General features: G+C 37.8%; 9 protein-coding genes and 4 long non-coding RNA genes across 19 annotated transcripts; 6 read left to right on the forward strand and 7 right to left on the reverse strand.

Moving 5' to 3' along the window:
* The first annotated feature begins 105 nt into the window (after window positions 1-105).
* On the forward strand, window positions 106-5,468 carry AT4G33620 (Cysteine proteinases superfamily protein). Its single transcript, NM_001342223.1, has 17 exons — window positions 106-378; window positions 544-603; window positions 733-782; window positions 874-964; window positions 1,058-1,104; window positions 1,289-1,486; window positions 1,564-1,639; window positions 1,828-1,936; window positions 2,364-2,417; window positions 2,573-2,704; window positions 2,890-3,090; window positions 3,166-3,221; window positions 3,310-3,397; window positions 3,794-3,881; window positions 4,081-4,200; window positions 4,498-4,851; window positions 4,940-5,468. Exons 1-17 carry the CDS (start codon window positions 204-206, stop codon window positions 5,363-5,365), a joined length of 2,325 nt encoding a protein of 774 aa, NP_001320126.1. The 5' UTR covers window positions 106-203; the 3' UTR covers window positions 5,366-5,468.
* AT4G33625 (vacuole protein) lies at window positions 5,420-7,254 on the reverse strand. 3 transcript variants are annotated; one of them, NM_179156.3, is made up of 6 exons: window positions 6,861-7,254; window positions 6,657-6,752; window positions 6,540-6,580; window positions 6,228-6,345; window positions 5,777-5,857; window positions 5,423-5,697 (listed from the first exon to the last, which is right to left on the reverse strand). In NM_179156.3, exons 1-6 carry the CDS (start codon window positions 7,053-7,055, stop codon window positions 5,626-5,628), a joined length of 603 nt encoding a protein of 200 aa, NP_849487.1. In that variant the 5' UTR covers window positions 7,056-7,254; the 3' UTR covers window positions 5,423-5,625. The 3 variants fall into 3 exon arrangements, with proteins under 3 accessions (NP_001329604.1, NP_849487.1, NP_001119110.1); NM_001125638.1 differs by having other exon boundaries at window positions 5,438-5,694; window positions 6,861-7,234; NM_001342224.1 differs by having other exon boundaries at window positions 5,420-5,697; window positions 5,777-6,345; window positions 6,861-7,249.
* A 549-nt stretch (window positions 7,255-7,803) lies between these two features.
* EX1 (UvrB/UvrC domain protein (DUF3506)) lies at window positions 7,804-12,090 on the forward strand (the record flags this gene model as incomplete). Of its 3 annotated transcripts, none has more annotated exons than NM_119519.4 (12): window positions 7,804-8,473; window positions 8,564-8,680; window positions 8,774-8,839; window positions 8,933-9,039; window positions 9,171-9,252; window positions 9,500-10,225; window positions 10,306-10,429; window positions 10,681-10,850; window positions 11,135-11,209; window positions 11,316-11,408; window positions 11,514-11,659; window positions 11,740-12,090. In NM_119519.4, exons 1-11 carry the CDS (start codon window positions 8,072-8,074, stop codon window positions 11,604-11,606), a joined length of 2,055 nt encoding a protein of 684 aa, NP_567929.1. In that variant the 5' UTR covers window positions 7,804-8,071. The 3 variants fall into 3 exon arrangements, with proteins under 3 accessions (NP_567929.1, NP_849488.1, NP_001328575.1); NM_179157.3 differs by having other exon boundaries at window positions 11,514-11,709; window positions 11,786-12,089; NM_001342225.1 differs by lacking the exon at window positions 11,740-12,090 and having other exon boundaries at window positions 7,954-8,473; window positions 11,514-11,606.
* AT4G08795 lies at window positions 9,721-10,066 on the reverse strand. Its single transcript, NR_142229.1, has one exon. It is a non-coding gene; the product is annotated as an other RNA (long non-coding RNA).
* Window positions 12,060-13,001, reverse strand: AT4G33640 (costars family protein; the record flags this gene model as incomplete). 2 transcript variants are annotated; one of them, NM_119520.4, is made up of 2 exons in its annotated part: window positions 12,643-12,906; window positions 12,060-12,445 (listed from the first exon to the last, which is right to left on the reverse strand). In NM_119520.4, the coding sequence occupies exons 1-2, from the start codon at window positions 12,721-12,723 to the stop codon at window positions 12,239-12,241; spliced, it is 288 nt and encodes a 95-aa protein (NP_567930.1). In that variant the 5' UTR covers window positions 12,724-12,906. The 2 variants fall into 2 exon arrangements, with proteins under 2 accessions (NP_567930.1, NP_001329390.1); NM_001342226.1 differs by having other exon boundaries at window positions 12,239-12,445; window positions 12,643-13,001.
* AT4G08805 lies at window positions 12,425-12,664 on the forward strand. The gene has a single exon (NR_142230.1). It is a non-coding gene; the product is annotated as an other RNA (long non-coding RNA).
* Window positions 13,002-13,335: 334 nt separating the features above from the next.
* DRP3A (dynamin-related protein 3A) lies at window positions 13,336-19,506 on the forward strand. 2 transcript variants are annotated; one of them, NM_001203977.2, is made up of 20 exons: window positions 13,336-13,998; window positions 14,084-14,366; window positions 14,459-14,487; window positions 14,583-14,684; window positions 14,984-15,052; window positions 15,140-15,199; window positions 15,489-15,602; window positions 15,990-16,038; window positions 16,137-16,246; window positions 16,547-16,639; window positions 16,779-16,871; window positions 16,940-17,077; window positions 17,270-17,383; window positions 17,472-17,570; window positions 17,713-17,752; window positions 17,931-18,079; window positions 18,168-18,314; window positions 18,539-18,591; window positions 18,676-18,775; window positions 18,926-19,427. In NM_001203977.2, exons 1-20 carry the CDS (start codon window positions 13,585-13,587, stop codon window positions 19,097-19,099), a joined length of 2,430 nt encoding a protein of 809 aa, NP_001190906.1. In that variant the 5' UTR covers window positions 13,336-13,584; the 3' UTR covers window positions 19,100-19,427. The 2 variants fall into 2 exon arrangements, with proteins under 2 accessions (NP_001190906.1, NP_567931.1); NM_119521.5 differs by having other exon boundaries at window positions 13,350-13,998; window positions 17,475-17,570; window positions 18,926-19,506.
* A 262-nt stretch (window positions 19,507-19,768) lies between these two features.
* Window positions 19,769-21,223, reverse strand: AT4G33660 (cysteine-rich TM module stress tolerance protein). Its single transcript, NM_119522.4, has 2 exons — window positions 20,177-21,223; window positions 19,769-20,054 (listed from the first exon to the last, which is right to left on the reverse strand). The coding sequence occupies exons 1-2, from the start codon at window positions 20,332-20,334 to the stop codon at window positions 19,982-19,984; spliced, it is 231 nt and encodes a 76-aa protein (NP_567932.1). The 5' UTR covers window positions 20,335-21,223; the 3' UTR covers window positions 19,769-19,981.
* A 336-nt stretch (window positions 21,224-21,559) lies between these two features.
* On the forward strand, window positions 21,560-22,047 carry AT4G33666 (uncharacterized protein). Its single transcript, NM_119524.2, has one exon. The coding sequence runs from the start codon at window positions 21,679-21,681 to the stop codon at window positions 21,916-21,918; it is 240 nt and encodes a 79-aa protein (NP_567933.1). The 5' UTR covers window positions 21,560-21,678; the 3' UTR covers window positions 21,919-22,047.
* On the reverse strand, window positions 21,730-21,951 carry AT4G08815. Its single transcript, NR_142231.1, has one exon. It is a non-coding gene; the product is annotated as an other RNA (long non-coding RNA).
* Window positions 22,035-24,143, reverse strand: AT4G33670 (NAD(P)-linked oxidoreductase superfamily protein). The gene is made up of 5 exons (NM_119525.6): window positions 23,789-24,143; window positions 23,398-23,626; window positions 23,014-23,313; window positions 22,403-22,531; window positions 22,035-22,313 (listed from the first exon to the last, which is right to left on the reverse strand). The coding sequence occupies exons 1-5, from the start codon at window positions 23,956-23,958 to the stop codon at window positions 22,182-22,184; spliced, it is 960 nt and encodes a 319-aa protein (NP_195093.1). The 5' UTR covers window positions 23,959-24,143; the 3' UTR covers window positions 22,035-22,181.
* On the forward strand, window positions 22,511-23,037 carry AT4G08825. The gene has a single exon (NR_142232.1). It is a non-coding gene; the product is annotated as an other RNA (long non-coding RNA).
* A 49-nt stretch (window positions 24,144-24,192) lies between the features above and the next one.
* AGD2 (Pyridoxal phosphate (PLP)-dependent transferases superfamily protein) lies at window positions 24,193-27,235 on the reverse strand. Its single transcript, NM_119526.4, has 10 exons — window positions 27,060-27,235; window positions 26,745-26,821; window positions 26,559-26,626; window positions 26,247-26,363; window positions 25,900-25,962; window positions 25,583-25,687; window positions 25,447-25,497; window positions 25,025-25,345; window positions 24,743-24,949; window positions 24,193-24,652 (listed from the first exon to the last, which is right to left on the reverse strand). Exons 1-10 carry the CDS (start codon window positions 27,140-27,142, stop codon window positions 24,359-24,361), a joined length of 1,386 nt encoding a protein of 461 aa, NP_567934.1. The 5' UTR covers window positions 27,143-27,235; the 3' UTR covers window positions 24,193-24,358.
* Between the last annotated feature and the right edge of the window lie 14 nt (window positions 27,236-27,249).

A 27,249-nucleotide genomic window follows, 5' to 3' on the forward strand; every position in this document is an offset into this window, starting at 1 on the left:
AAGACGAACAACTAATGGTTTGACGGATATGACCGGTCGAACCGGATAGACAAGCAATTGAATTTTGAAAATCTGTGGTCATTCCCGAAAAGTCAACCTAACTAGACAGAATCGAAATTCAAAATTCCGTCTCTTTGGTACAGAATACGCTTTGGACCTTCTCGAGCCCGTCGGAACTGTAACTCAGTATTATTCTGGCGCCGATGACTCTCCGGTCAGTTCAATCCCGAAGTAAGCGGAAACCGATTGATGTATTTGATTACTCTGACGAGGATGACCGTGTTGAAGAGGAGTCGAAGAAACTCCTTCGCAAATTCGATTCCCCAGTTACTAAAAAACACCACTGCGCCATCGATAAGTATGAATTCCTTCGATGCTGTGAGTGTTTCTTCTCTGAATTTCTCATTGAATTTTGTTTTTGGCTGTGTCCTGCAAAATATTTGGGAAGGAAGATCTTATTTCTCATTGAATTTCCCCAAGTTTAACATGGTAACACAAGAGAAGGAATATGTTATTTTTTGTGTTAATATCTTTCTATTGCAGTTGCGAAGGATACCCAAAGCGAGAGTAAAGTATTGCAACACATTGTTATTGATGTTGAAGGTAATAGTAGGAAAATTATATCTTGGAGAACAGTTCTCAACTACAAATGATGAAAATTGTGTAGAATTCCAAATTTTCAGATGCTAGTGTGTGTGGTAGAATAGAAATAACCAATTATGGTTTATGCAGTCCCAGTAAAAGAAGAACCGTCAAGATGTGAACTCAGCGGAGATGGAAATGTGAGCCTTTGTCATGCAGTCATGATGGAGTTATTACAAGGAATGAGAATGGCTAGAAATTTTCTAATTTTTGTTGTACAATATATTGCAGAGTGACCTGATTGATGTTATCTCCAATGGCTCCCATAGAAGGATTGGAATCGATTCATTAACGTCATCATCTCTGTCGGAAAATGATGAAGGTTTTTAGTATTCTCTATCTTTAGTTTCAGTAATCATTTCCTGTTTGTTATCTCAAAATTGCTTGCTCTAAAGAAACTGCTGAATTCTTTTAGTTTCAACTGGAGAAGCCACAAATCCTGCTTCTGATCCACATGAAGTTGTAAGTCTTTTCGAGTATATGCTGTTCTTTTAACTAGAGATAGTTAAGGATCACGAACAAAATGAAAAGCATAAGCTCTACTTCCTCTGAAAAGTTGTTGATATGCTGTTTGTCTCAAGGCTTATGCACTTGGGTTTATATGCAGACAGTAACTCATACTCTTTTTCTTTTTCTGCACATACAGGATCCCGAGAATGCACAAGTTCTTATTATCCCTGATGTTATTATATATGGAGATATATACTGTACAAACTCGAAGTTAACATTTTCACGCAACTGTATGAATGTTGAAAGTTCTTCAGTAAATGCAACTAAAGGGACCTTTAGTTGTCAGTGGACAATAGAAGATATCATCAAAATTGAGTCTCAGTGGTGTTTAGAGGTGAGTTCTGTAAGATCCTCATTTTATGTTGTATTTTTGAATTGTATTTTTAATGATACTTGAGTTGTATTTTTTAGGTTGAGACTGCCTTTGTTAACGTCCTTCTGAAGTCCAGGAAGCCTGAAGGAGTTGATATTGCGAAAGATATTTCAGGTCTACCATAAAGTTCACTTTTGTTTATGTTTGTGTGGCTTAAGTGCAAAGGGAGTTTTCAAGCGAGGGGGTTCCTTAAATCGTTAGCTGAATAAGAAGGGCATACACATCATAATCCCTCTATTGCTAGTTTTTGATGTTTACAACGTCAAGTCTAGTCTAACTAACATCTGTACTCATGCTGACAGGAATTGATCTCCTAAAATTTTCCGTGTATGACCCTAAATGGTCTAAAGAAGTAGAAACCATCAGATCGTTGGACTCGAGATACAAGAATATTTGGTTTGACACCATAACGTAAGTCACTTAGAAATACTATTGGCACCATTGTGTTGGTATATACATTGCAGTTCTCCCCACTTCCTCTCCTTCCATCATTATTATGTTGGTGGTATATGATATAACTGGTCTTTTGCTCAAGTCTTGAAATCTATATAAATTTCTTTTGTTTCCACATCGTTAATAGAATTGATGACATAGTGGACAAAATATATATGTGCTATCATATAAAAAATTCTCTTGCTTTCAACTGTTTCCTTGTTACCTAAATAGATTTCTTGGATGCTGAACGAATCAACATATGAAAAGCTTTTTTCCTTAACAAGGATCACTTATGTTTTAAATCCTGTAAAGGGTTTTGGGAGAAAGAAGTTACGAAGATAGGAAAACTATCTGGTGGGTTATAACTTCTAACTTTTAATTTGTCGTTGTTGAATGTTGACAGAGAGAGCGAGGAAATTGCTTTTAGTGGACATGATTTGGGAACTTCACTCACCAAGTGAGTATGAACTATAATTATCTTCGAATAATGCGGTTTATAATTATGTTCTTTGGTAAATGTAATCTGACAGTTTGGGGATGTACTCTTCTTTTATGTTATTTTATGACCTTATCTTACCTCTTGATATGTGCTGTTTGTATTCCGATCTTCAGCCTCGCTGATTCATTTGAAGATCTAGTTTACCCTCAAGGAGAGCCAGATGCTGTAGTAGTTAGGAAGCAAGACATTGAGCTTCTGAAGCCAAGACGTTTCATCAACGATACAATCATTGATTTTTATATCAAGTAAGTTACTATCTTTCCATATTAACTTAACATTAGAAGGAAATAAAAACAGTATCTGTAGAGCAGAGAATGCCTACAAGCCAAAAGCAAGGCTTGTCATATTATATTTGCTTTCATTTATATTTACCGTTTCCATGCATAACCTAGTTCGAAGCAGCTTGTAAAGTTGGGTTTGATACTTGCAGGTACCTTAAGAATCGAATTTCACCGAAGGAACGGGGCAGATTCCACTTTTTCAATTGTTTCTTTTTCCGGAAGCTGGCTAACTTAGACAAAGGTACACCTAGCACGTGTGGAGGAAGGGAAGCATACCAACGTGTGCAGAAGTGGACTAAGAATGTGGATCTTTTTGAAAAAGATTATATATTTATTCCTATAAACTGCAGGTGAAAATATATTTCACACAGATGCTATTTTTTCTTACCGCTATTAAGATGACTTATTCTTGCATTTGATTGCAGTTTTCACTGGAGTCTGGTTATCATCTGTCATCCCGGTGAATTGGTTCCTTCTCATGGTAAGATTAACTCGTTCTGTTATTTTCTTATGCTTGTTGACTTAGTTTTACAACTTATAAGTAAATTTTCACTCTTTTGATGATGAAGTCGAAAACCCACAAAGGGTTCCCTGCATCTTGCATCTGGACTCAATTAAAGGAAGCCACAAAGGTGGTCTTATAAACATTTTTCCGAGGTATGCTCTAACACGTTTCATTAAAGTTCACTGCCATTACATTTTACTTGTTCTTGACATTTGGGTTTCAGGAGACCATTTTAAGTCGTGATACTTTTGAATTAGTCTCGAGAGTTATTACTAGTTACTTCAGTGTTGGATGCACATTATGCATATGAGGTTGGATCTATTTTTTTGTTTGTTTGAGATCAAAGCTGGCTTAGGAGTGTTTGGGTTTCCAGTTGATGATTGATTCTTTCTATAGGAACTCTTTGTTAATTTTCTACCGGAACTCTTTGTTAATTTTCTACCCATTTACATCTTTTTATTATTTCGTTTTTCCACTTTTCCTTAGCATGCTTAGTCAAATATATGGATTTTATCATAACTATTTAAATGTCCATCATGTGGTCATAGTTACCTACGTGAAGAGTGGAAAGCGAGGCATGAAAACACAACAAATGATTCCTCAAGAGCTCCAAATATGCAGTCCATCTCACTTGAGGTATTGCTTCCTAACAAGGATGAAATGATCTTGATTTTTGAGGTCAGATAGAAGGCACATATCAAATCAGTTTTGGTCGGTAGGCTATTTTCGAAAAGCATGTTACTATTCTAGTGGAGTCAACTGATATTACCATTGTGGATTTTGTGAATTTCTTTAGTGCCTTTTCTGATGCTATTGCCTCATTTCACAAATTCAGCTCCCGCAGCAAGAGAATTCTTTTGACTGTGGCCTCTTTTTGCTCCACTATTTGGATCTTTTTGTGGCTCAAGCTCCTGCTAAATTCAATCCATCCCTCATCTCAAGATCGGCAAATTTTGTAAGTAGTCTTGTTTCCATCTCTTGAATATGATGAAGTTGCATCTGACATACTGAATTTACTATGCCATAGTAAGCAGATCGTTGTTAGTTTACTATTTTCTTAAAATTAAATGTGACTATTGAAACATGCATTTGAGAATACTATTTTATCTGTTTCACAAATGATATTTAAGAAAATTGAAACAAATTTTTATAATCTTATTTACAACTTAAGTTTTCTTATGATATGAAAGCACTCCACCGAGAAACAGTGATTTGAATGAGATGGTTTAATTTATTTTCTGCTTCTTTTCAGCTAACTAGGAATTGGTTTCCTGCAAAGGAAGCTTCACTTAAGCGTAGAAACATCTTAGAATTGCTTTACAACCTCCACAAAGGTCATGATCCAAGTATTCTTCCAGCTAATTCCAAAAGTGAACCACCTCATTGTGGAGTTTCCAACAGGAATGATCAAGAAACTGAAAGTGAGAATGTGATTGAGTGCTGTAACTGGATAAAACCATTTGATGGTTCCTCATCAACCGTTACAGACATTTCCCAAACGAAGACTTGCTCGCCGGATCTGATTCTTAGCAAAGAAGTTTCTTACAGCGGAGGTTATGACCCTCCGTCTTCTAAGCTCCGAAAGGTCTTCATGTCACCTATTGTGGTAAAATTTCATTTTCTATATCTTCAGTTTAGATTCTACTGCTAAGTATCTTATGTTGATAATGTTTCTATACAATTTCTCAAACCAGGAAGAAGTGCAAGAAAGTTGTGAGAAAAAGGACCATTTGGAAATGGACATACAGAAATCCACTGGTCATGAGATAGAAACATTGCGAAAAGAGGGATGCATGCTTTATATTGAGGACAGTGATGATGAAGAAGCTGTTTCAGTAGAATACGTCTCTGATTCTCAAGATTCATATGAAGTTGAGATGAAAGTAGAAGATGATGATGACGATGAGCTTATAGTTACTGGAGAATCTTCAGGGATTCATGGAAGCAGAGAAATCAAGTCTGATTCAGCATCGATCGAAAGAGTGAACAAAAGTAGAGATTCAACTGCTGCCTCTTGTTATAATGACTTTCTTCTTGTGTTATCTGATGATGAGAGGAGCTCAGACGACAAAGAAAACATCTTAATAAGTTCAAATGTGATGGCCAAGCCAAAAACTTGATACTTTAATGAAGATGAATATCGCCAATCTAATGCGATTATTATTTTTATGGTTTTCTAATCTCTTTGCCCATAATGAATATCATGTCAAATTTTATATTCAATAGTGCTCGTCTCTTATACGACCAGTATCAAAGCTTTGTTTTTCAACAGACAAAAAACAAAAGAATCTGCTGTTATTATCCAAGTGGGAGGATGAAAACCGAGAGCTCACACAATGCTTTAATACAAAAAGAAACTGATGTCGTCGTCCATTCACATTCACACGTCTTCGTCTCTACTCTGATGCTCCAGGAGCAATTGTTCCAACTCTTCCTTGCGTCGGGCTATCTCCTGCAATAAGGGTCAATGACTTAGAAACCATTTGAGTGATGATAATAATGATGCAGATAGACTATCAATTGACACTTGCCTCAAGATCCTTGACTGCTTGTTCTCTTGAAACTTCCTTTTGCTGTCGAGCACGCTTCAGAAAGCCGATGCAGAGAACTCCCTGAAGTTCAGACAACGATCAAAGATTGACAGTGAAAACATAAACGGGAACTCAGATATTGAAAAACAAAGGAAGTGATTGCCCAAGAAGCTCATTTTTCAAGTTAGAAATAGCCCTACAGATTCGCTAACCACCACATCAAGCATCTATTGTTCAGAGTTGGGAGTTATCCAAGTGATCCTAAAGGTCTGGGGACAAAGTGTCAACATGAGTTCTTACAACAAACCAAGAATCGTTTTCAAGTGAAATGCATTCTTATAAGCAAGATGCAACCACAAGGCACAAACTAATACGAAAAGATTCAACAATAAGCGAGAGCAGAGAGGGAATAAGCAGATGTGATATAATAGGATGAATGGTGATAGCGTACAGAAATGACATAGATAACACCACAAGCAAGAAGCAAGTAGCTTGCGATGTTCTGTAGAAGCAGGAGATCCTTCTTTTGAGTCATATAGTCAGGGAAAGCTCTTGTCATCACAGCAACACTGAAATGAACAAAGTAAAGATATATACATAAAACATAAAATCATACAGCAACCAAGGAATGGTCTCATTTTTGAGTACCTGGCCTGGAATTAGCTGAAGCAGCACTCAAAAAACACATCATAAAAGAACAACACGATCCATTCCAACACAAGAGGTACAAAAGAAGGTTACTAAGCTGTATAGATGTACTTACAAAATTTGAAGCATTCCTCTACCAGCCCAGTATTCAAGAACCTGTAAACAGATTTGCAAAATTAGAATCAATTCATGTTAGAAAATCAAAGGAAAGAGATAGCAAAAGATACGAAACCTTGGAAAATTTGAGAATGAAACCCCATTCAGTCTCAACGAGAACAACAAAACAAGCAATCACCACAGCATAACACCGGAATATTCCATCGAAGAGCTGCTCGGAGAGGAAAAGATAAAAGCTTTACACAGAGATCATCTTCAAGTAATCTAATGCCTGCGCAGCGAGAGAGGAAAAAGAGAGAGAGAGAGAGAGAGATTATACATCGTGGCTGTCACGGAAGGAGCGAACGGCAGCGAGAACGTTAACGACAACACAGAGAATGGCGATGAGAGAGGTAACGAGGCTGAAGCATCTACAAACAACAAGGAAAGGATCTGCTCTGTTTCCGAGCTTCAATTTCGCGGATCCGGAAGAAGGTCCGGCGGGGGATTCTTCGATTTCCTCAGTCCTATCCATCTAAAACCAATTTCCCGGTGAGAAAATCCGCCGTCTTAAGTGGAATTTGGAATCGAGACGCGAAAAACGAAATGGAGAAGCTTGTTGGTTAGGATTCAGAAGTGGTTAGTGCGGAAAGCTGAATTCTTTCTTTCACCGGACGTTCAAGCCTTGTCTTTTATTCTTCTTCTTTCTTCTTTGGGAATATTTAACTCTGCTTACTATTTTTATATATCAGATCATTAAGTGTTGTACAAAAAAACAAAAAAAACGTCATTGTTGATTTGTTGTAATGTTTAGAAATATGCTATTTTTCTAGATATTTTTGCAGTAATGCTAACAGGTATGCGATTTCTATCAGTTAGTATTCATGACCACATCATACTGCTCTCTCTAAATAATTCAGGGCTCCACATTACGATTTTTTATTATAAAATCTACTAGTACTTATAAGAAAGTAGAGTTAATGAAGTCGATGGGAACCACTTGGGAGAGTGGTTACAACACTCCAGTCTAGTCACATGTAACATGTTCATGGATACGACCTAGCTTCCTCTTAGTGAGGTTAAATAATCCTATAGAGCCCATTAGAAGTCAATGGGCTAACAAATATATGACTGGCTCTAGCTCTAGCTCTAGCTCTAGTTCTAAAACCAAAACCCAAGACCACAACAAACAATTTTTGCCGTAACACACTACTAATTTTCACTTTCATCTACAATAATCTCCAAAATTTTGTATTATGTAGAGATTTGAGTCTGAATACGCTAAAATTTTACTCAAAAACTGGACTATAAATTAGAAATTTTGGTCTTTTTGGATTAGCATTCCGTTCGAATTGATCCGCATACCAAAAATAAAATAAACGTTGCGGTTTGGTTGGTTAATAAACGGACATGACCACATAACACATAAGTCAGTCACGAGTCACATATTCCTTTTGGTCAATCAAAAGCCCATATCATCATCATCGTCCACACAACACAAAACTATATTCGATTTCTTCCACCACCACACGCTCTCACATCTCTCCGGCGATGCCTTCCTTATCCACCCCGCCGTCCCAAAATCTCGCCTTCTCCCCTGCCGCTTCTGCCACGTCATCCAGACTCACTCCCTCCTCCAAAAGATCTTTTTACCCTCATCGTCTCCCCGATCCCACCGCTCTCTGTCGCTGCTCCTCCTCCTCCGGCAGCAATTCTTCCTCTTCCTCTTCCTCCGATGATAACCCTAGATGGGACTCTGCGATTCAGGATGTTCTCAAGAGCGCCATCAAACGCTTCGATTCGGTTTTGAGCTGGTACGCTACTCTGGATAACGATGATGGTGAGCAAGGATCGGAGAATGTCGAGAAGATTGATGATGATTGGGATTGGGACCGTTGGAAGAAGCATTTCGATCAAGTTGATGACCAAGACCGTCTTCTCTCCGTCTTAAAGGTTTCCTCTTGATGATTGTATCTATCATTGTTGTTAAGAGTCCTGAAGAAATGTTTCTAATGCGGGGATTTTGTATTTTGGGGTGTACAGTCGCAATTGAATCGAGCCATTAAACGAGAAGACTATGAAGATGCTGCGAGGCTAAAGGTGGCAATTGCAGCTACTGCTACTAATGATGCTGTTGGCAAAGTCATGTCCACTTTTTATGTAATAACTCGAGTTGTGATTATAGTTTCTAACAACACTGTTTGGGATACTTACTTTTGATTCTGAAAGATTCCATTTTTGTATTTGTCATAGAGAGCTCTTCTAGAAGAGCGTTACAAGGATGCAGTATACTTGCGAGACAAAGCTGGTGCTGGGTTGGTGAGCTCATTATTTGTATTTTTTCTCGTTTCTTTTATAACTGTGGTTTAGCTTCTTATTGGTGTTACATTGTTTTCTCTATATGGCTTGCAGGTAGGGTGGTGGTCTGGTATTTCGGAAGATGTCAAAGATCCGTTTGGTCTTATTGTTCAAATTACTGCAGAGCATGGAAGATATGTGGCAAGAAGTTATAATCCTCGGTACTTCTGTCTTCTTTACTCATCGATTTATCTGTGGCAGTGTGGGTTTTGTGTATCAAAACGCCAAATTTCTCGAGGTCCTTTGTTGTTTTGAAAGATTGTGCTATATAACAATCCTTTCTCTCTTTCAGGCAACTTAGTACATCTGCTGCTGGTGCTCCTCTTTTTGAAATCTTTCTGACACTTGATGGGAAAGGGAACTACAAAAAGCAGGTTTTTTCCTCCTTAATCCTACTTAGATAGTGTCCAATTTGAGTGATTGGGGTATTCATTGGAGAATTATGTTCCGGTTTATTCGATGAAATTGGGAGTTTACTTCATTTTGGTTCTTTATAGGAAGCTGACCTTTTTGAGTAGATAGCAAAGTGTGATTTCTCTACGTTATCTCAAGACCAATGTGTCTAGAATATCTAGGTGGAGAATATATTTCGATGTTAAATTGGGATGTGTGTTTCTTCAGGCTGTGTACTTAAAATGGAAGGAGATTTTTCCAGACGTACCAACTATGCCCTCCAGAACTTTGACTCCTGGTAGGTTTTTGACTTCACCTGGAAGGAAGGAAGATACTGGTAATCTTGCAGTTGAGAGTAGTGAAGATGAAGAGAGTGATAACTCAGATGATGATTCTGATCTCCTTGAGGAATCTTCTGGTTTCCAGAGTTTCCTGCGAGATATGATTCCCGGGGTCAAGGTTAAGGTTATGAAAGTAACTGCGCCTGGAAGGGTGGATAAGGATTTCATCTCAAAAGTTATTGAGCAGATAGCTGATGAAGAAGATGAAGAGAACGATCTTGATATAGAAGATATAGATGTGGAAGATGACACTAAGGCTGAAATCGATGAAAAAAATGCTGACATTGAATTGGAATCTGTGACGGATGAAATCATTGACAACAACGGAGGAAGGGAAATCGCAGTGAAATTTGTGATAGGCGATATTGTTGATCGACTTTCTGGAAACCAACCTCTTAAAGAGTCACTTCGATCCCCTGCCAATCTGGAATCTGTGGAGAATTCTTCGTTTTATCTTCGGTTAGAGAAAGATTTAAACGTTAAAGAGTCTAAGGGTGTAGAAGGTACTACACTAGTTGATGGGAAAGGTAGCCGCCAGAGTAGACGTAGGATTGAAAACATTATGGGTGATTTGGCCAAATCAATTGAGAAAGAGAAGAAGATTTCTGTCAAGGTTTGTTTTGCTGTGTTTATTTTCTTCTTGTTTTACTGCAGAAAAGGAGTCGCAGCTTAATCTAGAAATTCACGTTGCAGATGCTTAAGGATGTTGGGGAGCTATTAAGCCTCACTCTCAGCCAGGCTCAAAACCGTCAACAGCTGTCGGGTTTGACAAAATTTCGTCGCATTGATGTGACACCATCACTAGATCCCCTAGACGGTGAGTGAGTAATTGATTGAATGTGGAGGTTGTTTTGTTTCTCTCGAAAGAACATAGAAATTGACATTGATGGCTCCTAAGCTATTGTAAATTTATCAGTATTGATTTCTCAGCTGTTAGAAGTTAATTTGTTGGGTATGACAAGTGAGTCGTCTCGATAGAATACTTTAAATTTTGTAACCCTTACCTGAAATACAAATTTTCTCACAGTATGAATTGGATTTTAATTATCTTTGTACTTATCTATCCAGGACTTTATATTGGCGCACATGGGCTATATACATCAGAAGTAATCCATTTAAAACGCAAATTTGGCCAGTGGAAAGGTGGAAAGGAGTCTAAGAAGCCAACAGATATCGAATTTTATGAATATGTTGAAGCTGTGAAATTAACTGGAGATCCGTATGTGCCTGCTGGGAAGGTTAGCTTTATGTTTGTTCTAGTATGAGGTATTAAGACAAATATGAAAACTTGTTGTTTTCATGGTCAGTGTCAAAAATTTGCGTACTCAAACGACTGTGTTACCAATCTAGTTAAAAAAAACGCTGTTACTTTTCTGCCTACACAGGAAAGGAGTATTATCATGCAATAGTCACTTGGATCTATAAATGCACACTCGCTTATTTTCGATATCTTTCTTCTTCCCTAATACTCTTTTGTTGCAATATCATGATGAGTGCCTTACCACAGTCTTATCCATGACAGGTTGCATTTCGGGCAAAGATTGGTAGACGTTATGAGCTCCCACATAAAGGACTCATCCCCGAAGAATTTGGAGTGGTGTGCTTACCTTACAACACTAATTCAAGTTTATCATTAAGCTCGGTTTTCGTTTAGAGTTGTTGTTTGTGTCGCTTCATAGTAGAGTTATTCTTACAAAATGCAGATTGCCAGATATAAAGGACAAGGTAGGCTTGCTGATCCTGGATTTCGTAATCCGAGATGGGTAGATGGCGAGCTTGTTATCCTCGATGGCAAGGTTCCTCTCTTCGTCTCTCAATATACTAAAACAAACTTGTCCATGGATTCAAACTCAAATAAATGACATGTTTTGTGTGATTGTTGAATTATGGTTTTAATGCAGTATGTAAAAGGAGGACCTGTAGTTGGATTCGTCTATTGGGCACCTGAATATCACTTTGTGATGTTCTTCAACCGCCTGAGGCTTCAAGCCTAGTTGTATTCTGCTCTACAATCGAGGAAGGGTTTTCTTCTGGCTGTAACCATTGTGTACGTATACTCCTAGATACACAGTAGATATGAAGTCGGTACTGAGAAAGGTATAACTGAAATGGTTTAATTATATGCAGATTCATGAGATCGGTTGTGCCTAAGATAAGATTACTTCAAGTTCAGGTCTTTCTGGACCAGTATAGAGATCCACGGTCTCGCTTTTTCTTCTGGAGCTTGGATAAAGGTACCTAAATTGGGGGAAGATTTAACACGCCAGAGAGTCTTTGATCAGAAAGGAAACTTAGATTGTAAAGCTTGACAAGTTTATAGATATATATATATATATATATATATATATATGTAAATTAATGTATGTTTCTCTGAGATTGCTGCTATATTGGGTAGAAACGTGGTAAGAGCTGTTGTTGTATTTCCTTTGTGTATTTTCAGTTTATATGGCAGAAAAAGAGAAGAAATCTTTCTTGTTAATAGTGACTTTGTTACTACATGCAACAACTTAAAAATATAGCTCAAGCAATGTGATCATGACAATAGAGAAGCAAAGGAATCATTGATCTTCAAGTTTATCATTTCATTACACTCAATAGTATAAAGATTAAAAGCAGAAATGGGAACTTAGGAGGAGGCTGCAGTAGCAGCAGCAGCTTGCGGTGGCGGTGGTGTTGGTCGGAGAGTGATCTCAACCTTATCGTGAACGCCTTGAAGCAAAAGTTCACCTTCAAATGCGACTATTTTGCGTTTCTTGGCAGCTCTCAGAGTCCCAACCAATGCTTCAAAGATGTTGGCACATCGATCGTCATTGAACAACACTCCAAACGTCACCTGTATTCAAAAGGAACAAATCAATCCTCATGATCAAGAATCAATCAACTGTGTTTGTTAGATCTGAGCGAGAGAAAAGAGTAAATGTTACGATCTTGATTCTTCAGATAAGAGTATTTGTTGATTGAAAATGAAATAATACAGATTTATTCCAGATATAGGGAGATCCAACAAGATTTGAGGAGAAAGAGAGAGACCTTGTAAGAGCCATCGGTCTGACGAGAACCAAGACGATGGATCTCTTCTTCCAGTTTCTGAATCTCTTCGTCTACGTTCATTCTTTCTTCTTCCTTAGAGATTTCAGGTCTCAACAGCCTAATGTTGTAAAAAGATTGGATTGAAGAAGAGACTCTTTCTGTTTCTGACGAAGACAGCTCGATGGACTCATTCTTGTCCCTCCTAATCCGGTTGAAAAGACCAAAATGCGCACACTTAACCGGTTTGAAAACCTTATCGTACCGATTTTTCTTCAACATTGAAAATTAACACACACCTCCGGTTTGAGACCTTAATAAATGATACGACATCAGCCGGTTTACCACGATTTTAACATTCGATTTTTCTCTATTTTTTTTTTCTTTTAGTTTATCCATACAAAAAATTACTGATGAAATAGCAAAAGATTGCGTTTAAGTTAACAACGAATATTTAAAGACAGAACAGAACTTCAGTTCCTCACTAAAACTGTATCTATAGATTTTTTCTAAACTTATTTGATTAATAAAAGCACAGGCTAATATTAGAAAGAAAAAAAGTTTTTATAAATTAAAAACTAATGTAATTAGGTAAATGAAAATGTTTATTCGCTTCTTTTGGACCATGGAGATTAAGGTGAAATTATTTAGTTGTTATCATTATAAATTAACAAAGGTTAAGTGAATATAAAATTAATTTGAATTATTTTGTTAAGTTGTGATTAAAGTTCAATTTCTTCTTCACGTTTTTAAAATTCTTGAGCAAGTAAAAATTATTTAGCGACTCTAATAAAAAGATCCTCCTCTCTTCGATAGAGATAGAGCTAAGCACGAAAATCCCGAGTAATTGACCTTCTCTTCTTCCCAGTGTTGTCTTCTCTTCTCCACGAACTTAATTTTTTCAAAACCCTAGCAACTTTGATTCATTCAAAATCCGATCCAACGATGACTATTGAAGAAGTTTCCGGTGAGACTCCTCCGTCTACGCCTCCTTCTTCTTCTACGCCTTCTCCGTCTTCCTCCACCACCAACGCCGCGCCGTTGGGATCCTCTGTGATTCCGATTGTAAACAAGCTACAAGACATATTCGCTCAGCTCGGAAGCCAGTCTACGATCGCGCTTCCTCAGGTTGTTGTTGTTGGAAGCCAAAGCAGTGGCAAGTCTAGCGTCCTTGAAGCACTCGTCGGCCGTGACTTTCTCCCTCGTGGTAATGATATCTGCACGCGTCGTCCTCTTGTTCTCCAGCTCCTCCAGACTAAAAGCCGCGCTAATGGCGGATCCGATGATGAGTGGGGGGAGTTTCGTCACCTTCCTGAAACTCGTTTCTATGATTTCTCTGAGATTCGTCGAGAAATTGAGGTTTTTTATTCCCTTCCTTGCTTTATTTGATACTCTATTGCTCTTCCAAGTTTGTATTAATGTATGAAATGCAACATCTTTGTAGGCTGAGACGAATAGATTAGTTGGAGAGAACAAAGGTGTAGCAGATACACAGATTCGTCTTAAAATTTCTTCACCTAATGTATTGAACATCACGCTTGTGGATCTGCCTGGTATTACCAAGGTGCCAGTTGGTGACCAGCCATCCGACATTGAAGCACGTATAAGAACGATGATCTTGTCTTACATCAAGCAAGATACTTGCTTGATATTGGCTGTTACCCCTGCTAATACCGATCTAGCAAACTCTGATGCCCTTCAAATTGCTAGCATTGTAGATCCTGATGGTAAGTTCTACTCACAAGTCCAATGACTAGTTTAATGGGTTGTATTTGACATTACTCATCTTCACCCTTTCATCTATCTATACTGTCTCCAGGTCACAGAACGATAGGTGTAATCACAAAGGTGCATATTCCCAGTCCAGACATTTGTTTTATTTCATCACCATAGGCGTCCCTGTCTTTCATGTGATTTACTATATGTTATTATCATGTTTTCAGTTGGATATTATGGACAAAGGTACTGATGCTCGAAAACTCCTTCTTGGAAATGTTGTTCCTCTTCGACTTGGATACGTGGGAGTTGTAAATCGTTGCCAGGAGGTAAACCTGTGGTTGCTCACAACTATTGCTTTTTAATTTATTTAGTGTGGCTCTTCTTTTATGTGACTTGAGCTTTATTGCTTCTGTTCTGTACTTATTTTTCTTATGATTCTCTTGCTATCATATAGTAGGCTGTCTCTTCTTTTTTTTTTTTTTTTTTATTATTCTACCTTTGGCTGTGCTTGTTTTTTAATTCTAATTTTATCACTTCGATGCTATTGTGACAGAATTTTTATTTTTTGTCTACTTTTTGTGGCGTCTGCATCTACAGTGTTTTGATCTTTATATTTTATAAACAGGATATTTTGCTAAACCGCACAGTCAAGGAAGCACTTCTCGCAGAGGAGAAGTTCTTCCGGAGTCACCCGGTATGCTAACATCATTTTGTTGATTCACTTTCTGATACTCTTGCTATTTTTTCTGATTAAAGCTGAGTCTTTTTGGTACCTATACAGGTTTACCATGGTCTTGCCGATCGTTTGGGTGTTCCTCAGCTAGCAAAGAAGTTAAATCAGGTATTTTCTGCAGTTATGGGAATTGGGAGTTCCTTTTTTCGTTATGTCAATCATTGTTCAGTAAGGCATAAGGGAGACGCTTTCTCTATGTTGAAATATCTAATATGGGATTATGGTGGAGTTTAAATGCATTATTCACTTTTTAAGGTTACTTACATGGCTGTGCGGATTCTACCCTAGCTTATTTTTTTGGCCTTGCATGTATATCTTTTTTTGTTTACAGACTTTAAGATACTTTAATATTAGAAAATGTCTGATAGAAGATGGCCTTTCTGTTGCATTTTTTTAGATCCTTGTTCAACATATCAAGGTCTTGCTTCCGGATTTGAAGTCGCGGATAAGTAATGCTTTGGTTGCTACAGCAAAAGAGCATCAGAGCTATGGTGAATTAACAGAATCAAGGGTATGTATTTTACTGCTCAATTTGCCATCTATTTATCGAATTCATTGTTTTGTTATTGGCTTTGGTACATTGCCATTTGTTCCATTTAATGGTGTGATTTGCTCAGTCTTTTCATTTGAATACAATTTTGCTCGTCCAGACTATTTTCTCATGTATGTGCTCAGGGTTCGTAAAGCCTTTTTGTTTTTAGACTACAAAAAAAATATCTTTAAGTCGTAGAATTAGCATTTAAAGGTGTTCTTATTTGTAGGGAAAGGTTGTTGGCCAATGGGTACTTCTTTTTTAACTTTTTTTTGCTTCATCTCTATGAGTTGTTTTTCTTTTTCAATTTTTAACTAGTCAAACTTATCTTATTCTATTGGTCTTTACTGTCCTTGAAATTCTTAGGCTGGGCAAGGAGCTCTTCTCCTCAACTTTCTCTCCAAATACTGTGAAGGTAATATGTGAAGACGATATTTCAGTTGAGACCATTGACATTTGTTTTATGTTTTCTATGGTTCATAGTGAGTCTCATGGGTAAATTTTTTTGAACAGCATACTCTTCATTGCTGGAAGGGAAAAGTGAAGAAATGTCTACGTCAGAGCTCTCTGGAGGAGCAAGAATTCACTATATTTTCCAGTCAATCTTTGTTAAGAGTTTGGAGGTTCGTTTGGGCAATCGTTAAACTTTTTTCCTTGAGCTTGAACAGTTGTTATACATTCCCGTTTCTTAACCTCGCCAATACTTTTGCGTACTTTCGGATGGTACACTGATGTTTACGGTTCATTTCATTGACATTGATAGAGAACTTTTACACTGCTTTGTTAAGCATTGGCTCCTCTATCTTATCTTAGTTTAGCTAGTGACATTATCCAAATGGAAATAATGTAGTATATTTCTGACGTTGAGCTCGTGGATCTCTGTAAATTTAGACTGATTGAATTCCTTCACATTGCCTCTTCAGGAGGTTGATCCATGCGAGGACTTGACAGATGATGATATTCGGACTGCAATTCAGAATGCAACTGGTCCAAGATCTGCATTATTTGTTCCAGATGTAGGTTTCTTAACATGTTTCAGCATATATGGAAGTTATCCTGGTTGTCAGGGCTTTCAAGCATTCATATGTTTCCTTGCCTTTTCCACTTCCCAGGATATCTAATTAGAGTCCCTTGATCTCGTTCAATTATGCATAGGTTCCATTTGAAGTTCTTGTTAGGAGGCAGATATCTCGTTTGTTAGATCCTAGCCTTCAGTGTGCCCGGTTCATTTTTGAAGAGCTAATAAAGGTGAGTGTTTTTTTGGTTTGTTGTTAATAAGTAATAAGATTACTTCATAAATTTGAATTTCTCTACAGATTAGCCATAGATGTATGATGAATGAGTTACAACGATTTCCAGTCCTACGAAAGCGCATGGATGAGGTTATCGGGGATTTCCTGCGAGAAGGTCTTGAACCCTCAGAAGCAATGATCGGGGATATCATTGATATGGAGGTCTGTATAATGAATTGAAAATCCTACGTTGAGTTGAGTTTCTCTATTGTGTATAAAGAGCCCAGACTAATATGTTGGTTGATTAGGGACCTTTTTTAATCTTGAGCAGTGATTTCCTCGTTTTTGATTGATTAGTTTCTTTGAACTAAAGTATTAGTGATGGTATCATAATTTCTTGAATGTCGTTTGCAGATGGATTACATAAACACTTCACATCCAAATTTTATTGGTGGAACCAAGGCCGTGGAAGCTGCAATGCATCAAGTGAAGTCTTCGAGGATTCCCCATCCTGTGGCACGACCAAAGGTATGAAGTACTCTGAGCAAATACATTAAAATTGGTTTTGGTTTCATATATACTCTGCAGTGTTTCTTATACATTTAAGTTGATATAGCAGGACACTGTGGAGCCTGATAGAACATCTTCTTCCACGAGTCAAGTGAAATCTAGATCGTTTCTCGGCAGGCAAGCTAATGGAATTGTTACTGATCAGGTATTGTCATTTTACATGTTATATATAATTAATTCTGTATATCATTGTGCACTATGGGTTTAGCCCTAAGGACCCATGAGCAAATTAGACATTTTCAAGATAAAGAGTGACTATTTGACACTTAACTCATGATTGTTCATAGGGAGTTGTATCTGCAGATGCTGAAAAAGCTCAACCTGCTGGTAATTTTCTCACCGCTGTCATTTTTAGCCTTCCATTTCGTGTTTTGGAAGATTTTTGGCTGTGTGATGAATCTCTTGCTATGTTTCAGAGACTGCGTAAACATGTATCTTGTCTCGATTCGCTAATAGCTTATAATCCTGAGTAGATTTTAATTGTGGTTTTGCTGACACATGATAGCAAATGCGAGTGATACAAGGTGGGGTATCCCTTCAATTTTCCGAGGGGGTGATACTAGAGCAGTTACTAAAGATAGCTTATTAAACAAACCATTCAGTGAAGCTGTTGAGGATATGTCTCACAACTTATCCATGATCTATCTAAAGGAGGTGTGTCTCCTGTGCCATCTTAGATGATTCATATTGCCAATACATGCTTACCTATTTGACTCATACTGTTTGCTTTGCTTTTCTGAAGCCCCCAGCTGTCTTGAGGCCAACCGAAACCCATTCAGAACAGGAAGCAGTTGAGATTCAGATAACAAAGCTGTTACTAAGATCATACTATGACATTGTAAGGAAGAATATTGAGGACTCGGTACCAAAAGCAATCATGCATTTCCTGGCAAGTACCCTCATCCCTTTCCCCAAGTTTCTTGCAGTATCTCAAACTTGTACGATATATCATCACCTTGATATTTGATTGCCCTTTGAAATTGTCTTTTGAGAGAGTTAAAATGAAAAGCCGTTTGTCCATCTTGTGTGTAATAATCTTGTTGCTATCTTACAGTAAATAAACTCTGAAGAATGAAGATGCTGATACCATTTCTTTTCTTTTTAATGCTTCAGGTAAACCACACAAAACGTGAGCTGCATAACGTCTTCATCAAGAAGCTTTACAGGTGATGCCTGTGTTTTTTAATTCCTCACATCTGTGTTTGGATTAGTAGTCTCTTAAAACTGACTAGTAGTTTCATCTGGTGCAGGGAGAACTTGTTTGAAGAAATGTTGCAAGAGCCAGATGAGATAGCAGTTAAGAGGAAACGCACACAAGAGACTCTCCACGTTCTTCAGCAAGCTTACAGGGTATGTTCTCAGCAAAACCTAACTCTGTACATCAATCGTCATAAACCTTGTTCCGTTGAACAATAAAGTCTTCTTTTCACTTAAAACTGTTTCTATGAAGAATTTATGTTTGATATTCATGTAACCATGTGGTCTTTGTGGGTGAAACAGACACTAGATGAGTTGCCACTGGAAGCAGATTCGGTGTCAGCAGGAATGTCAAAACATCAGGAGTTACTGACATCTTCAAAGTATTCGACAAGCAGCTCATACTCGGCATCTCCAAGTACGACAAGAAGATCGAGAAGAGCAGGAGATCAACACCAAAATGGATACGGATTCTAACATGATCCAAATATCTCGAATATCTCTCGACTGTGATAACGCATTTCATTCATTTAATGGCTCTTTCAGGTTTTGGTATTAAATTATGTGTTGGTCATATGAAGAATTTATATAGGAAACCAGTACACAGTGTGGGTTTTGGTCCTTTTGGACTCTGCATTGGTTGACTTGATAAGGGAGTGAAAGGTGATATAGTTTTTTTTTCCAATTTGTTTCAAATGCTCCCCCTGCAACAATAACGGGAAGCAAACACCTTTCACTCTAAATTTTTTTTTGGGGAATGTTTAATCAATAAGTTATATTACATGATCGGTCCACACGACCTTATAAATTGTGTAGTTTCTTCGTTTTTTGAGCAACGAGACGTGGAACATTCCCCTATACGAGTCACAGATTATGCTGGAAATTGACGATATGGTTAAGAGTTAGTTATGGACAGCGGTATTCACAAATTCCAAACCCACCTCAGTACTTTCTGTATAGATGCGGACCAAAATCCGATTTGTTGTCTAGTCCCTATCACTGGCTAAGAGCCAAGACACGATAATGTTTACTCTTCGGTTAAGAAGTGGACACGTCATTCTCCATTTTTTCCGTATTCGGATAAAATGCATATCTACCTACTGCCACGTATCTGTATCCAACATTTCTATCACACGCATTTTCATTTTCAGCATAATCTATAACTACTAATCAGAAATCAGAATAAATTCTCTTATTACTTGATGAGCTGCAGAAATTTGTGATACATATATAAAAGGCAAGACTAAAACCTAATTAAAGCGACAAGAAAAGAAAGTAGTAGTCACATGATATCACAACAATTATTGTATAAACCTCATAAGCATAATGAAATTAACAGACATACTTTTTCCTGAAAACTTAATCAAAGCATATAATGGTCGGGTCACAGCAACATTCATCCACCAAGCAGCAACAACACAGAGCTGCTAATCTGCAAACCAAAAACACACATTACCACCGACAAACATTGAAGTTCATTTATAAATTCCAACAGATCACTCCTTAATAATAGAAACAAACTAATATTATGAAACATAAAAACAGAGCACTTACAGTCCTTCAAGAAAACCAACTTTTCGTGGTGGTGGTGGAGGAGGAGGCGGTGGCGGTGGTGGAGGATAATACTGTGGCGGTACTCCCACCGGCGGTGGCGGACCTTGCGGGTAATTTCCCGGTGCCGGGTAAGGATATGCATACTTGGGATCGCTCATATTTTGGGGAGAAGTATACAAGAAAAAAAAAACTCAAAACTAAAGTTTTTGAATAGAAATGTTGTCAAAGCTTTGGAAGCAGGGGAAATAATTGTTGAGAGAGATAGAACACGGATTTGCAATCTTTAGAGCGCAAGTGTTGTCCTAGTCGACGTGTATTTATATTTGCCAAAGAACACAGCTTCAAGATAATTCTTAGATTAAAATTAAAAAAAAAAATTCTCTGTTTCAGTAAGAATTTTATGGAGTTTTGAGAATAATCTTCAAAGTACATTGGAAACGCAAAACACTTAAAAAGTGTTGACAAAAGTATAGGAATCTGCTTCGGTAGAAGATTCGAGAGAGGAGAGGAAGCATCGGTGGTTTTGGAGTTCCTTATTCTTCTCTTCTTTCCAAAGTTTTGTCATTCGCCAAGATTCCTTAAAAACTTGTTCACACATCATAATTATGCACCAATAGGTTATAAATCATAATCCAACAAGTTAGTCATTGGCTTTAATTTTAAAAAATCCCATAAGAGTAAAATCTTTTAGAAAGTTAATCAACCCACACATGGGCTAGAAAACCAAAAACCCCACGAACATTGAGATTACAAGAAACATTTTTAAGTCCTAAATGAGCCCAAGAGCATTGCTTAATGAAGAAGAACTGATATTAATTAACTAATATTAGGACACATAAAAAAATACGAAAACACCAATCTTCATGCCACAAAATCAAACAAAAACGAAAAAATCAATTTTCATGAAATGGATAAAGAGAGAGCGTAATTATCAGGAATTTGATTGAGTACGGTTGTTATGATGATCATTCACAATTATCTTTGATCTTGAGATTTAGCAATAGTTAATTTTCGGATGTTTTTTTGTTACTTGCTGCTCACTTCTTGTATGCAGATTAATTTATAAGAGAGACCAGTTACAACTCTTTCTTATTTGAATAAGATTTTATAAGATGTAGTGTGGCCATGTGGGTTTATTGCATGCAGCTCTCTGCGTTGGTCCCAAGTCCACGACAATAGAGAGTTTCTGCACTTCACGGTATCGTCGTCGTCACAAGTTCTTTACCTTATCATTGGCACAAGTTAGCCACCGTCTTTGCGCAAGTTAGCATGTTGTGCTACATACGTGTCATGAACTGATTGGTCAAATTTGGATATATTTTATTCCCGTCGGTTATGTTTGGATAAAAATATAAAACGGAAATTTCTGTTTCAGCCTTCCTTGGTCCCAAAGAAAAATACGCACACCTACTCCCTTCATTCTCTATCCTCTCCACTCATAATATATACATCTAAATGCAATCTCTCCAATTTGCACCCAATTTCTTCGAATCAACTTATCAATGGCCTCATCAGCTGCGATGTTCATGCTCCCTCTTCCTCTAACTCAGCAGATAACAACAAACAATACTCTGCAGACTACAGCCACACCGGAACCGTCAGCCTCCATAGTTAAATGCCTTTTTCCGGCGAGAAACTCATCGGAAAGTTCTGCTCGTTCGAAGTTTAGTCTTTGGCTATTTGGCAATCCCGCTACGTATGACAAGAGGTTCCAAGAAGCTATTGAACTTAGTTGCTTGTGATGGAGATTTGGAGATTTTTCCTAGTCTTTTTCTTGTGTTTTTTAAATGGACATATTGTAATTTCTTCCCAAGTCTCACCCTCCGCTGTAATTTATCTAATAATCAATTCGATCAAAGATGTTCCGACTGATTTTGATATCTAAGAAACTTTATTAATCATACCAACCAAACTTACACTCTTATTAACACAATGACACAACAACGAATGCATAAGCATTACAAGAAGCAAGACAAGAGTTTACCAGAAACACAAAGAGCTTCTTTTAGTTCTGATGGATTCCACTTGGCCATGTCAGATTCTTTACAGGCTCGAGAATAGCTTCAACCTCAGACAGAGTTTCTTGATCCATCCCCAGACTTTCAAGCTCTGTAACTGCTGCAACATTTTCTTCTACCTGTTTCAGAAACACACAAATTCTTTCATATTTAACTCCAACTTCCCACATAATTTGGGACTTGACAAGGAAATACCAAGCTTGAATACCTGTGAGACAGAGCTCATCCCAACCAACACCGACGAAATCTCCTTGTTTGCTAAACTGTATTGCAGAGCTAACTTTGTGATCTTCTTGCCCTTTGATTTGCAGTGAGCAACTGCGGCTTTGCTTGCAGACTACATAAGACAATAAAAGCAGCAACGGGTTATGACTTTCATATTTGAGAACAATTTGTTAAGAAGTCAGTATCTTCGTTTACTTCTCACTAAATCAAAATATCAAACAGAGAACAAACCAAAACTAACTCAAGAGCATCCCCTACTCTTCCAAACATCAATTCAACTAAATACCAGCGTCCATGTGAATCTGTTTAATTTTCTACTGAATACTCATCAAAGACCAACTAACATGTTAATACCCATTGGGAACTATCTGAAGTGTCTCTAATCTTGCCTATGAAGACTAATCACAATGATTGTACGAGTTAAGAAACAAAGATTGTCAGTCTCAGAAGTATAGCATCTATAGAATTTAACCTGCCTATGCTCGAGAGAATGCTGCACGAATGGCGTTTTAACACTAGTCTCTTATACGGTGTATCAATACAAGTGCTACAGAAATGTTAACAAGAATCACATTCTTTTGTAAAATGCCAAACCTTGAGCTCAGGGGAAGCAGGGTGCCATTCAGGAGGACCTTGTTCTGTAAGGAGGCCCATTGCTAATGGAGAAGCACTTATCACACCCACACCTTTGCTCTTCAAGTAAGGTAGTAAATCCAGCAACGTCGAATCATTAACGCCGTAATGACAGTATGACAATATCACATCGACAGTCCCTGGAGGCACTCGATCAAGAACATAAGTGAAAATATCTAACGGAAGACCAGTGATACCAATGAACCGGGTCTTCCCCTCTTGTTTCAGTTTCTGAAGAGCAGGAATTGTTTCACTCACAATCTGGCAGCAATGAATGAACACTTAGTAAAGGTTTGAGACACAAACAACGAAAGTGATAAACCCAAGAGAAATAAAGTGGTAAACCTGATCAAGAGACCCGAACTCAATGTCATGGCAATGAAGTATGTCAACATAATCAAGCTGAAGCCTCTCCAAGCTCTCGTCAATACTCTTTCTTACTCTCTCAGCACTGAAATCAAAACCTTCTTTATATCTACCACACTTAGTAGCCACAATGTAGTCACTTCTAGGGACTTGCAAAGCCTTTAGTCCCTTACCAAGCATTTTCTCAGACAGTGTTCCTCCATAATACCTTCACACACACAATAAATGCCAAATAAAAAAGTAAATATGAAACCTTCCAATAAAAATTTTGACTTTAACGATTAAATTAGTCTCAACATTCAGAGAATCAGCAATTAGTATTGAAGAATCAGTAATCTTTAGAAAATATAAAAGAAGAAGAAGTGCTTACGGGGAGGTGTCGAAGAAGTTGATACCGAGACGGAAAGCCTCGCGCACGGTGGCGACGGCATCATCTTCGGCGACTGGACCGAAGACACTTCCGAGCGGAGAGGCACCAAAACCAACGGCGCTAACCTTAAGCCCTGTGTTCCCCAAAGCTCGAAGCTCTATTTTCGTCATTGTTGATAGGATCAACAAAAAAACTGGTTCTCGTTGATGAGAGACGCGAGAAGACAACACTTGTGTTGTGTTTTTGGATATTTTTGCCCACACGGTGGCTCAACAAGCCTAAATTACGAAAACACCCATCCCGGTCCAATTTTAGATTTATTTAACCAATCCAATTTTATATTTTTTTGACGTTCTTCCTCAGTCCAATTTAAATATTTTATTTTCCACACTAGTTCACTTATTTGCACTTTGATTTCGTTGTTAAAATACTTTGCCAAATTGCTTGAAACACTGGTGTCAAAAGTGTCTTCTACAAATTCCAGAAAACAATGGAAACGACATTATTTTAACTCAAATCATGTCATTAAAGAGGGTGATGATGATGAGGAACGATTACAAACAAGGTTCTTCATTTGTAAAGCTGCTTGAATCTTCGACATGCCTCTAAGATGTTCTCTCTGTGACCAAAGGCACTGACACGAACGAACCCTTCACCCCCTGGTCCAAACCCACTTCCTGGAGTTGTAACCACATGAGTCTTCTCCAGAATCTCAGCAAACACATCCCATGAGCTTTGGTTCGGGAAGTGAACCCATACGTAAGGCGCATTCTTTCCTCCATATACATCATACCCGAGAGATGTGAATGTGTCAATGATTATGTTTGTGTTTTCTTTATAGAATCCAATCACCTTATGCATTGCCTGCAATGATTCAAAAGACAACAAAATAAATCATTTTGCATATCTGAACTAGTGGGAACTGGTTTGAGATCTCTCTTTAGCTAAGCTAACCTCAAGTCCTTCGGGTGTAAGGCAAGCAAGAGCACCAGCTTGAGAGATATTAGATGCACCATTGAAACAAGTGCAGATAATCCGATTGAAGTCTTTGGCAACAGGGAAACCGTCTGAATAGAGTAGCTTTTTCGGGATGACAGTCCAACCAAGTCGAACTCCAGTGAAACCAGCATATTTGCTGAACGAAGCTGTCTCCATAGCGACCTGTAAGCGGTTGTACACATGAAGAAAGATGTTGAAAAATGGACCTTTTAATGTTATAATCAATCAGTCTATTACCTCCTCTGCTCCAGGGATTTCGAAGATGGATCGTGGGTTATCATCAGACATGTACATTGCATAGGCGGAATCATACACTATTATAGAACCGTTCTTCTTTGCAAACTCAACTAACTGCGTTAGTTGCTCTCTCGTGGCAGCAGCACCCGTAGGGTTATTTGGGGAACAGAAGAAAATTATATCTGTCCTGCCAACGGTGGACAAGTCGGGAAAGAAGCCATTCTCTGGAGTGCATCTCATGTACTCGATGTTTCCATACTTTTGCACATCAGTGTTAAATTGCCCAGTCTGACCCATAATAACACTGGAGTCCACATAAGCCTGTATAATCCAAAAAAAACGAGACAGCATAGTTCCACGTTAAAATGGAGCAAAAGTAGAGAAGACTACAACTGCAATTTGGTTTCTATATGCCCAATTACCGGATATGAAGGATCCTGAACAGCAATTGTAACATTGGAACCAAACATAACCTGCAAGAAGTGGAATCAAGAAACAGCTGTTCATATTTCTTAATCTTGTATCAATTACAGATGAATAGTCAGCAATAAAACAAACCTGGAGACGTGAGATATCACATTTAGCTCCATCAGAAACAAAAACGTCATCATCCCCTATGCCAAGGCCACCGTAGAATGTTTTCGCAATAGCAGCTCTCAGTGGCTTTTCACATATGTGAAATCAAGGTTAGTTTGGATAAAAACTTAACAGATTAAGCTTTAAGATTTTACATGTAAGAAACAGGTTTAAATCCATCTTCTCTTGAATTTAGCAGCAGTTCAAGACTATCCATAATAAAATTGAAGTGACGTGCAAAGGCAGATAATAAAGAAATGATAACAACGCAATAAGGTGGAAATGAAGGGTGCACTGACCTTTGCACCTTGTTCAGCACCATAACCACTATATCCCTCTATTGTTGACAACTCATGAGCTTTCTGTCAGAGAAAAAAAACATGATTAATCTCTAGAGATTACATGCCTGTGTGAATAGTATAGCAAACAAAAAAACTATGCTACCAGAATAATTTTCATTGTTAGATTACAGAGAAGTTCTCGTTTAATAATCCAAATACGCCAAAACAGAAAATATGTTATACATTTTTGTCAAAATGAACGAAATAATACATGTTAGGGCAGTGTTAGTAAAATCAGTTTAAAATATGCTAGAGCCCAGAGAAGGGCAAAGAGCACATGAAGCTAAGTTAAGATAAGGAGGTACCTTTGCCATAGCAGAAGTGATCACTTCAGGAATTGGCTCAGTTGTGTCGCCTATTCCAAGACTTATAACTTGTGCATCTGGATATTTCAACAAGTGTGCAGACCTTCTTCTTGCAATCTGTTTGCATCCACACAAAAAAATAAGAGAGAGGAGCATTATATACAGAATCAATGAGGATATATTAACTTATTACACAGATAGTTATAATATTTCAGATCACTAGAAGCTTTCAAAAATGTTAACTTGAAATGCCACTCCTTTAGGTATTTGAAATCTTAAATAGTAGTACCAAGAGAGTAACAGGTAACAAACCTCCGGGAATAGGTATCCAGCCTGAAGTTTGGACATGTTTGAATTCCGTGACACTTTGGTCTTATACTCTACATACAGAAAACAAAATCATGTATTGTAAGAAACAGATAAACAGCTAAAAGACGATAAATCATTAACTATGTTACTAATCATTACAGCAAAAACAACATGGAGTAGGAACATTACCGATCTTCTCTTGCGGCGTAGCAACACATTTGCAAGTATTGACCCGTTTTGCCATGGGTAAGCAAGCATTTCGAGTTCTGAAGCCAAAAAGGAAAGCAAACCAATAAAAAAATGAATCAATGATCATCACAAGCAAATGCACTGTTCTCTGGCCAAACAACACCATCCAACATCGACTTAAAAACCAAAGGATTGAAATTTCCAAGTAAATTCATAACATACAATTAATTTCTGGAAATGAATCCAATTTCATATTCATCCTCACTAGATTATATCAGTAGCAAACAGAGAGTAAAAGAAAACAAAACGACGCACCTGAGATTAAAATTTGAAGGGGCTAAGAAAGTGGATGAGGAAGAAGAGATCATCGAAGAAACTAACTGATGGGTCGACGACATTTTTCCTGCTTCGCACAAAGATTTTTTCAGACAAATTTGCAGAGCAAATGAACCATGGGAGATAGTTGGTGAGACTGATAAAACTAGGGTTCTTCTTCGGTTTGGTC

The sequence above is a fragment of the Arabidopsis thaliana genome, chromosome 4 (assembly GCF_000001735.4).
Source record: "Arabidopsis thaliana chromosome 4, partial sequence".
Taxonomy (NCBI): Eukaryota; Viridiplantae; Streptophyta; class Magnoliopsida; order Brassicales; family Brassicaceae; genus Arabidopsis; species Arabidopsis thaliana.

What these genes read in the sequence shown, in the direction of transcription:
- AT4G33620 (NM_001342223.1), top strand. Translation starts at nt 204, where the DNA reads ATGACTCTCCGGTCAGTTCAATCCCGAAGTAAGCGGAAACCGATTGAT. An exon ending in CTTCTGATCCACATGAAGTT is followed by an intron (nt 1,105 to 1,288) that starts GTAAGTCTTTTC and finishes CTGCACATACAG; the next exon opens with GATCCCGAGAATGCACAAGT. An exon ending in TTTATTCCTATAAACTGCAG is followed by an intron (nt 3,091 to 3,165) that starts GTGAAAATATAT and finishes ATTTGATTGCAG; the next exon opens with TTTTCACTGGAGTCTGGTTA.
- AT4G33625 (NM_179156.3), bottom strand. Translation starts at nt 7,055, where the DNA reads ATGGATAGGACTGAGGAAATCGAAGAATCCCCCGCCGGACCTTCTTCC. An exon ending in AGAGGAATGCTTCAAATTTT is followed by an intron (nt 6,346 to 6,539) that starts GTAAGTACATCT and finishes TGTTCATTTCAG; the next exon opens with TGTTGCTGTGATGACAAGAG. An exon ending in AAGCAGTCAAGGATCTTGAG is followed by an intron (nt 5,698 to 5,776) that starts GCAAGTGTCAAT and finishes CCCTTATTGCAG; the next exon opens with GAGATAGCCCGACGCAAGGA.
- DRP3A (NM_001203977.2), top strand. Translation starts at nt 13,585, where the DNA reads ATGACTATTGAAGAAGTTTCCGGTGAGACTCCTCCGTCTACGCCTCCT. An exon ending in TTTTTGAAGAGCTAATAAAG is followed by an intron (nt 16,872 to 16,939) that starts GTGAGTGTTTTT and finishes ATTTCTCTACAG; the next exon opens with ATTAGCCATAGATGTATGAT. An exon ending in ATGGAATTGTTACTGATCAG is followed by an intron (nt 17,571 to 17,712) that starts GTATTGTCATTT and finishes GATTGTTCATAG; the next exon opens with GGAGTTGTATCTGCAGATGC.
- AT4G33660 (NM_119522.4), bottom strand. Translation starts at nt 20,334, where the DNA reads ATGAGCGATCCCAAGTATGCATATCCTTACCCGGCACCGGGAAATTAC. An exon ending in GTTGGTTTTCTTGAAGGACT is followed by an intron (nt 20,055 to 20,176) that starts GTAAGTGCTCTG and finishes TTTGGTTTGCAG; the next exon opens with ATTAGCAGCTCTGTGTTGTT.
- AT4G33666 (NM_119524.2), top strand. Translation starts at nt 21,679, where the DNA reads ATGGCCTCATCAGCTGCGATGTTCATGCTCCCTCTTCCTCTAACTCAG.
- AT4G33670 (NM_119525.6), bottom strand. Translation starts at nt 23,958, where the DNA reads ATGACGAAAATAGAGCTTCGAGCTTTGGGGAACACAGGGCTTAAGGTT. An exon ending in CTGCTTCCCCTGAGCTCAAG is followed by an intron (nt 22,532 to 23,013) that starts GTTTGGCATTTT and finishes TGTCTTATGTAG; the next exon opens with TCTGCAAGCAAAGCCGCAGT. An exon ending in GGATGAGCTCTGTCTCACAG is followed by an intron (nt 22,314 to 22,402) that starts GTATTCAAGCTT and finishes TTTCTGAAACAG; the next exon opens with GTAGAAGAAAATGTTGCAGC.
- AGD2 (NM_119526.4), bottom strand. Translation starts at nt 27,142, where the DNA reads ATGTCGTCGACCCATCAGTTAGTTTCTTCGATGATCTCTTCTTCCTCA. An exon ending in TTCAGGATCCTTCATATCCG is followed by an intron (nt 25,346 to 25,446) that starts GTAATTGGGCAT and finishes TGGATTATACAG; the next exon opens with GCTTATGTGGACTCCAGTGT. An exon ending in AAATCCCTGGAGCAGAGGAG is followed by an intron (nt 24,950 to 25,024) that starts GTAATAGACTGA and finishes AACCGCTTACAG; the next exon opens with GTCGCTATGGAGACAGCTTC.